Genomic DNA, 8,851 nt, shown 5'->3' on the forward strand with positions numbered 1-8,851 from the left:
GCTCAGTTTCCTGTAAGCCTCGTCGAACTCAATAGACATGTATAGTAGTAGACATGTATAGATTTGTGCTGTAAGCGTGTTGTTTTCCAAGGGTCTCTTCAGGCCCTCATGTTCCAGATGCTGGGATTCCACATTTTTCAGGGACTATTACATGGAAGGACAGACTTTACCTGTGGACTGAGGGAGATGGAAGACCCATCACTGCTATTTGTTTACTTGCCCACTGTAATAAAAACAGCAACATCCCAGTATGGTAACAGCTTCCACAGTAAAGTTGCCTAGCAGATTTATATTGAACTATATGTTAGTCACAGGTGATCTTGCTATAATTTAAAATGTAATTTGCTCTGCAAATTTGGAATCTAAAAATTAGACTATTTGAAAACATTTTTATAACTGAGAAGTTCTTATGGTTTTTATCGATTTCTTTAATTTTCAATATACCTTATAAAAATTTTGTTTTCAATTTTTAAAACTTCTTTGGTTTTTGTAACAGCCACTGCTATAAAGTGGGATAAAATAATGAAAACAATTGTCATCAATAAATGCCTGTACTTTCTGTAATAAGAAATTGATTCGTGGTGGAGGAAGTGCTTGTCAAAACTATGGTGGAAAAATATAAGTAACAGCCTGTGTTAGTGTGGCACTGTGATTTTGTGCAGGACATTGTCTAGAATAAAAGCTGTATTAATCTGTTGCAGTTAAAGCAGGCTTTTGGCTCCTCAGTGATTAACAAACTCAAAGCATTCACTTGTTTTGCATGATGAAATGTTATTCTAAGTTGCAGGTATATAATGAAATGCACATGGGCTGACTTCCTACTCAGCCTGCTTGAAAGGAGACTGGAAGAATTATAGAACAGCAGAGTTGGAAGGGGACGATAAGGCCATCGAGTCCAACCCCCTGCTCAATGCAGGAATCCACCCTAAAGCATACTTGACAGATGATTGTCCAGCTGCCTCTTGAATGCCTCTAGTGTGGGAGAGACCACAACCTCCCTACGTAACTGGTTCCATTGTCATAATGCTCTAATGGTCAGGAAGTTTTTCCTGATGTCCAGCCAGAATCTGGCTTCCTGTAACTTGAGTCCATTATTCCGTGTCCTGCACTCTGGGATAATTGAAAAGAGATCCTAGCCCTCCTGTGTGACCTTTTAAGTATTTGAAGAGTGCTATGATGTCTCCCCTCAATATACTCTTCTCCAGGCTAAACATGCCCAGTTCTTTCAGTCTCTCTTCATAGGGTTTTGTTTCCAGACCCCTGATCAACCTGGCTGCCCTCTGAACATGCTCCAGCTTGTCTGTGTGCTTCATGAATTGTGGAGCCCAGAACTGGATACAGTAATCTAGCTGAGGCCTTACCAGGGTCAAATAGAGAGGAACCAGTACCTCACGCGATTTGGAAGCTATACTTCTATTAATGCAGCCCAAAATAGCATTTGCCTTTCTTGCAGCCATATCGCACTGTTGGCTCATATTCAGCTTGCAATCTACAACTATTCCAAGATCCTTCTCGTTTGTAGTATTGCTGAGCCAAGTATCCCCCATCTTGTAACTGTGCCTTTGGTTTCTATTTCCTAAATGTAGAACTTGGCATTTATCCCTCTTAAATTTCATCCTGTTGTTTTCAGCCCAGCACTCCAGCCTATCAAGATCACTTTGAAGTTTGTTTCTGTCTTCCAGGGTATTAGCTATCCCACCCAATTTTGTGTCATCTGCAAATTTGATCAGCGTTCCCTGCACCTCCTCGTCCAAATCATTAATAAAAATGTTGAAGAGCCCTGGTCCCAGGACTGAGCCCTGCGGTACCCCACTCGTTGCCTCTCCCCAGTTTGAGAAGGTTCCATTGATAAGTACTCTTTGAGTCCGATTCTGTTCCATCTAGCCCACTTTTAGCTAGTTTGTTAATCAGAATGTCATGTGGTACTTACTCAAAAGCTTTGAAGTCAAGATATATGACGTCCACAGCATTCCCACAGTCCACAAGGGAGGTTACCCGATCAAAAAATGAGATCAAATTATTCTGACAGGATTTGTTCCTGACAAATCCATGTTGGCTTCTAGTAATCACTGCATTAATTTCAAGGTGTTTACAGATTGACTTCTTTATAATCTGCTCCAGAATTTTCCCAGGGATAGATGTCAGACTGACTGGTCTGTAGTTCCCAGGCTCCTCCTTTTTGAAGATAGGGACTTTAGCCCTTCTCCAGTCATCCGGCACCTCACCCGTCTTCCATGATTTTGCAAAGATAATAGCAGGGCTGTGGAGTCAGAAGCAATTCTTGGGTTACTGGAGTCGGAGATGGTAAAAATGTACCGACTCTGACTCCTAATAAATTTAAATTGTAAAAGAAATTTCAGCAAGAATTTTTTGAAGGATTAAAGGAAGTGGAAAAGTATGACCGCTCATCAAATCTGACTATGGAAGAAGCCATCCTAGTTTATCCAGTGGTTATTAGTGATGCAACTAGAAGTGTAACAGCAACACCCAAGTCAGTGTTGAAAGACTGTTTTCAGCATTGAAAATAGTCAAATCATATTTAAGGGCTTCTATGAGGGAGGATTCAGCAGAAGCAATTCTGTTTCTAAGGGTAATATGTTAGTCTTCAATCTTCTACGTTTATTTCATTAAATGTATATTCACGTGAATTTTATATTCAAACGATACTTTAATCTCAAAAAAGATTTATGTTACTTATGTACCTAACTGAGTTCATTTCTTTTAAAATGGTCATTTGTTAAGTTGTTTTAGGTGTTCAATTGTTTTTTACTTTTTTGTAGTTTTGACTTTGATATCAAAGTATATACTTAAGATTTTTGAACTAATAGAGAAAGTTGTTCCTGATTTTCTTTGTTTCTTTGTTTTATATCCTATTACTTTATACTCTAGTCTTTTGATAAACCGCCCAGAGAACTTCACCTATGGGGTGATATAAATGCAATTAAATAAATAAAAATATAACCTCATTGTTTTCATTTTTATTTATTTATTTGTTGCATTTATATCCCTGCCTTTTTTCCTCCAATTAACCCAGGGCGGCATACATAATCCTCCTCCTCTCCATTTTATCCTCACAACAACCCTGTGAGGTGGGTTGGGCTGAGAGTCTGACTGGCCCAAAGTCACCCAGTGGGTTTCCATGGCTGAGTGGGGACTAGAACCCGGATCTTCTGACTCCCAGTCCAACACTCTAGCCACTATGAATAAAATTAAAAAAACCCCAGAATGTCTTCGCTATAGCCTTTAGACCCAGGCTTTAACAGGTTAGGGTTCTAAAAATTTGCGTGCTTGCAGTTGATGTAGGAAATATATAGGAAATTTATTTCCTATATCGATATATAATTAAAGGAGTCAGAGGTGCCATGAATAAAGGAGTCAGAGGTTTCATGTGCCGACTCCATAGTCCTGGATAATAGACAGTGGTTCTGAGAGTTCTTCCGCTAGCTCCTTCATTATAAATAAATAATAACAATAATAATAATAATAATAATAATAATAATAATATTCTAGGATGTGGGCATTGGGTTACAGCCTTATGCTAATAATGCAAACCCAAGCCCCTTAGCAACTATTAGGAATCTAAATTCTAAAATGTTACATAAATACAAACGTCTACAAATGATATTCAAGAGAGAAGCTAGAGGAGCCTACAGATTATACACAGAAGCTGCATTTAGAGGCAAAAGTCTGTTTTTAATCGATGGCTACCATTGTAGGACAAAGCTAGGGCTCTGTCTTCTTAAATGAAGTATCTGTGCCCAGATTATGCCAGGGAGCAAGGAGCTCTCTCTCTCTCTCTCACACACACACACTATCAAAGGGTGTCATGATGCAATTTAAAAGAGTTTACTACTCTTTTAAATCTATCTTTTACAATCTACTATCTCAGCAACAAAATATGTGTTCCTCTTCAGTCCTTTAATTTGTCCACAGCAAGGCATGAATGGCAGCCATGATTCTGCCTGCCTTTGTTTTGTGTTGGTATACCACAGAAATTTGAGACTAATCAATTCGTGTGTGTGTGTGAGATAGAGAGAGAGGGAGTGTGTGTGTGTGTGTGTGAGAGAGAGAGAGAGAGAGAGATGCTCTCCCCGCACCCCCAACACAAGAACAACCAATGGAGATCAAGTTCTGAGGCATCATAGACAGCACAATTGTAGGCATGGCTACTCAGAAGTTAAGTTCCACTGAGTAAAATGGGGCTTACTGTCAGGTAAGTGGGTATACAGGACACGGAATAATGGGCTCAAGCTTAGGAAGCCAGATTCCGGCTGGACATCAGGAAAAACTTCCTGACTAAGAGTAGTATGACAATGGAACCAATTGCTTAGGGAGGTGGTGGGCTTTCCCAGGCTAGAGGCCTTCAAGAGGCAGCTAGACAACCATCTGCCAGGGATGCTTTAAGGTGGATTCCTGCACTGAGCAGGGAGTTGGACTCATTGGCCTTAGAGGCCCCTTCCAACTCTACTCTTCTATGATCCTATAGGGCTGCATCCCAAATTGCCTGCATTTATGCTGCAACACACTTTTGCTTCTCACTGATCTTCATGACTGACAGTGCTATCCTATACAGGTCTACTCAAGAGGAAATCCCACTAAGTTCAATGAAGCATCATAGAAATGATGTAGCTGGTCCTCATGTCGCTCCAATGACTGGGGCAACTAGCCTCTGAGGCACAAAAAGCAGAAGGTCAGTGGAGTCCTTTGTGGCAGGTCCTGTAAAAAGGGTGGTTATGCTCTCAATTAAGAACATAAATCCCACCCTACTGGATCCACCCAAGACCCAGCCAGTCCAGCATTCTGTTCCTACAGTGGCCAATAGGAAGCCCACAAGCAGGACATGAGTGCACTTTACAGAGATGTGATTGCTATGCAGCTATGGCTTGTGGTACTGTGCCTGGTGATTCCATGTTAAAAAAGTCACACCTATGCAAATCCTTGGTGCAACTGGTTTGGGAAGTACATACAGATATGTTCTCACATGCTGCCCCCAGGGCATGCTGCCTATGTCTCCCCTGGCATCACAACGCACCAGACATGCAGCCTAGCACCATCTCTCGGGTGCAGTGTGCCATTCTGCCCCAGGACAGAGAGAACAAGAGGAGTGCATTTGCCCAGCGGCCATATTTATTTCCAAGTGAACAAAGGCAACAGAGCTGCTCTCCTTTTAAGTTTACACTCCTACAGAATGAGGGAATTACTATGCTGCCTAGCGCAGCCGATGAAAGCAGACTGAGCTCTCAAAGAGAAATCCCACTCAGCATTGTCAAGAGAAGGCAGGGATGCAACAGCTGAAAGGACTCCACTGCCTTTAGGCCCAGTGGAGCGCTACAGGCATAAACACCGTCCACCAGGGAGGAAAGGAGGATGGCGCAAGAGGTTCTACACAGCCGTGCCTGTGGGGGGGCCCTGCTGGGCTTCTCTGGCGCTGAGCACGTCCTCCCGGTAGCCCTTCAGCAGCTGGTTCACCAGGGTCTTGTCACTGTCCCGGTGTGGAAGGGGTAGCGGGGGCAGAGGGTTCCCCTTGTATTCGATCACAGCCATCTTAGCCCGGTCCAGGTTTTCCCGGTTGGGAATCTGCTGCATGCGTGTGTAGTGCCCCGTGTGAGCCTGGAAGCGCGGAACCAACACTTTAAAGAGTTTGTGGATCAGGTCCTTCTCCTGCAGGAAGAGGCCACAGGTGAAGTGTCAGCTCAGCATCAGCTCCACCCCAGGGCAGCCTGGCCTCCCTTCCCCCACCCCCCCCCCCGGGCAGCCCGGCCTCCCTTCCCCCATCCCCCAGGGCAGCCCGGCCTCCCTTCGCTCACCCCCCAGGACAGCCCGGCCTCCCTTCCCCCACGCCCCAGGGCAGCCCGGCCTCCCTTCCCCCACCCCCCCAGGGCAGCCCGGCCTCCCTTCCCCCAACCCCCAGGGCAGCCCGGCCTCCCTTCGCTCACCCCCCCAGGGCAGCCCGGCCTCCCTTCCCCCATCCCCCAGGGCAGCCCGGCCTCCCTTCCCCCACCCCCCCAGGGCAGCCCGGCCTCCCTTCCCCCACGCCCCAGGGCAGCCCGGCCTCCCTTCACTCACCCCCCAGGACAGCCCGGCCTCCCTTCACTCACCCCCCAGGACAGCCCGGCCTCCCTTCCCCCACGCCCCAGGACAGCCCGGCCTCCCTTCACTCACCCCCCAGGACAGCCCGGCCTCCCTTCCCCCACGCCCCAGGGCAGCCCGGCCTCCCTTCACTCACCCCCCAGGACAGCCCGGCCTCCCTTCCCCCACGCCCCAGGGCAGCCCGGCCTCCCTTCCCCCACGCCCCAGGGCAGCCCGGCCTCCCTTCCCCCACGCCCCAGGACAGCCCGGCCTCCCTTCACTCACCCCCCAGGACAGCCCGGCCTCCCTTCACTCACCCCCCAGGACAGCCCGGCCTCCCTTCACTCACCCCCCAGGACAGCCCGGCCTCCCTTCCCCCACGCCCCAGGGCAGCCCGGCCTCCCTTCACTCACCCCCCAGGACAGCCCGGCCTCCCTTCCCCCACGCCCCAGGGCAGCCCGGCCTCCCTTCACTCACCCCCCAGGACAGCCCGGCCTCCCTTCCCCCACGCCCCAGGGCAGCCCGGCCTCCCTTCCCCCACGCCCCAGGGCAGCCCGGCCTCCCTTCCCCCACGCCCCAGGACAGCCCGGCCTCCCTTCACTCACCCCCCAGGACAGCCCGGCCTCCCTTCACTCACCCCCCAGGACAGCCCGGCCTCCCTTCACTCACCCCCCAGGACAGCCCGGCCTCCCTTCCCCCACGCCCCAGGGCAGCCCGGCCTCCCTTCCCCCACGCCCCAGGACAGCCCGGCCTCCCTTCACTCACCCCCCAGGACAGCCCGGCCTCCCTTCACTCACCCCCCAGGACAGCCCGGCCTCCCTTCACTCACCCCCCAGGACAGCCCGGCCTCCCTTCACTCACCCCCCAGGACAGCCCGGCCTCCCTTCACTCACCCCCCAGGACAGCCCGGCCTCCCTTCACTCACCCCCCAGGACAGCCCGGCCTCCCTTCACTCACCCCCCAGGACAGCCCGGCCTCCCTTCACTCACCCCCCAGGACAGCCCGGCCTCCCTTCCCCCACGCCCCAGGGCAGCCCGGCCTCCCTTCACTCACCCCCCAGGACAGCCCGGCCTCCCTTCCCCCACGCCCCAGGGCAGCCCGGCCTCCCTTCCCCCACGCCCCAGGGCAGCCCGGCCTCCCTTCCCCCACGCCCCAGGACAGCCCGGCCTCCCTTCACTCACCCCCCAGGACAGCCCGGCCTCCCTTCACTCACCCCCCAGGACAGCCCGGCCTCCCTTCACTCACCCCCCAGGACAGCCCGGCCTCCCTTCCCCCACGCCCCAGGGCAGCCCGGCCTCCCTTCGCTCACCCCCCAGGGCAGCCCGGCCTCCCTTCGCTCACCCCCCAGGGCAGCCCGCCCTGCCAGGAGCAAGAGGTATGTTAAGGGCCGCCTCACCGTCAGCCAGAAGTCGGCCATGCGCATGGCTCTGGGGTCGCTGTCGCCGCGCTTGGCGTAGTCAATCAACTGCCAGGAGGGAGGGAGGGAGGGAAAAAGAAAGATTAAGGAGGCCTCCTCGGAGGGTGCTTGCCAAGATATACTGCTGCGCCCGCTGGAGGCTCTCCACGCCCGGCAAGACCCTCGGGGCAGAGACCTCCGCGGGTGCATTGGAGGAGGAGGACGCCTCCCCCGAGGCTCCTATTGGCTGGGACGGAGAAGGCCCCGCCCCCTACCGGTACTCACGTGCTCGGCGTAGAAGCGCATCTCGTCTACGCGAGCGCGGGGCGCCTCTATCCGCTCGTGTCGTACTAGGCCCGTGACAAGGTTCCGCAGCAGGTCGAGGCGCGAGCGGGGCCCGAGGCCGAAGCGCCGCTGCACCCGCCCATGGGAAATCCAGGCCGCCGCTGAGAGCCTCATGCCGGGGCCGCCGCGGAAGCTGAACCTGCCGCCGCCGGAAGTGTCCTTCGGCACATGGCCGAAGGGAAGGCGGTGCCAGCCCCTGGCGCGCGCTGATTGGCCAATCCAGGGCCAGAGGCGGAAGTGATGGTACGAGGCGGCTTGATTGGCAGAGCGCTTCTGAGGCGGGGGCGGTAGCGGGCGGGTTCCTCCTCCTCCTCGGCGGCTGGAGCGGCGCGCGGGCTTCTGTCGGGCCGTTGAGGCGGGGGGCGGCGGCGAAGAAGGAGGGTCCGCGCCTGCCTCCTACACTGCAGGGTTGTCGTGAGCCGCCCTGCTTTACTCCTTCCCCGGCAATGTGGGGGTTCGTGTCGGCAGGACTTCTCTTTCTTTAAAAAAAGGCGCTTAAAGACACACACAGAAAGCGCCCCCTCCCCCCCGAAGCCAAAGCTCCCCTCCCGCCCCCAGCAGGGCGTCTGACCCAGACGGGGCTGAACGGAAGCGCCGCCGCCGCCTCCTCCTCCTCCTCCTCCTCCTCCTCCTCCTCCCGCGCCCCGGCTCGGAGCTCCTCGTGCTCAGCCCGGAGTCGCGCAGGCAGCAGCGCCGCTCCTTGGAGGCCGTCAGATGGGCCGGGCTGGGCTGGGCGGGGCCGCCCGTTTAAACTTTGTGGCCTCTGTTGACTGCGAAGTTCTCCACCCCAGAGACCTGGAAGCCAAATCCCATAATACCTAGAAATAGTGGCAGCAAGGGAGGGGCCTTCCCAGTGGTGGCGCCCTCCCTGCCCCCCGCCTACAGAATGGGGCATCTAGGTCTGCTACTTTTGAACAGTTCTATTTGGGACTATATTGTTTACTTAAATTAAATTGCTTTTTAACTGTTTACATTGTTCTAAATTTTCTGTGTAAACTACCCAGAGCTTCGGCGTAGAAATGAAATGAGATAATAAATAAA

At 52.5% G+C, this 8,851-nt stretch overlaps 1 protein-coding gene across 1 annotated transcript; it reads right to left on the reverse strand.

Annotated features, from left to right (window-relative positions):
* Positions 1–5,105: 5,105 nt before the first annotated feature.
* MRPL17 (mitochondrial ribosomal protein L17) lies at positions 5,106–7,950 on the reverse strand. The gene is made up of 3 exons (XM_063128394.1): positions 7,751–7,950; positions 7,466–7,534; positions 5,106–5,661 (listed from the first exon to the last, which is right to left on the reverse strand). Exons 1-3 carry the CDS (start codon positions 7,922–7,924, stop codon positions 5,383–5,385), a joined length of 522 nt encoding a protein of 173 aa, XP_062984464.1. The 5' UTR covers positions 7,925–7,950; the 3' UTR covers positions 5,106–5,382.
* Between the last annotated feature and the right edge of the window lie 901 nt (positions 7,951–8,851).

The sequence above is a fragment of the Elgaria multicarinata genome, chromosome 6, assembly GCF_023053635.1.
Source record: "Elgaria multicarinata webbii isolate HBS135686 ecotype San Diego chromosome 6, rElgMul1.1.pri, whole genome shotgun sequence".
In the NCBI taxonomy this organism is placed as follows: Eukaryota; Metazoa; Chordata; class Lepidosauria; order Squamata; family Anguidae; genus Elgaria; species Elgaria multicarinata.

Excerpts from the sequence above, each read along its gene's own strand:
- MRPL17 (XM_063128394.1), bottom strand. The coding sequence starts at position 7,924 with ATGAGGCTCTCAGCGGCGGCCTGGATTTCCCATGGGCGGGTGCAGCGG. Across the intron at positions 7,535-7,750 it reads TGCGCTTCTACGCCGAGCAC|TTGATTGACTACGCCAAGCG; the intron begins GTGAGTACCGGT and ends CCCTCCTGGCAG. Across the intron at positions 5,662-7,465 it reads TGGCCGACTTCTGGCTGACG|GAGAAGGACCTGATCCACAA; the intron begins GTGAGGCGGCCC and ends CTCTTCCTGCAG.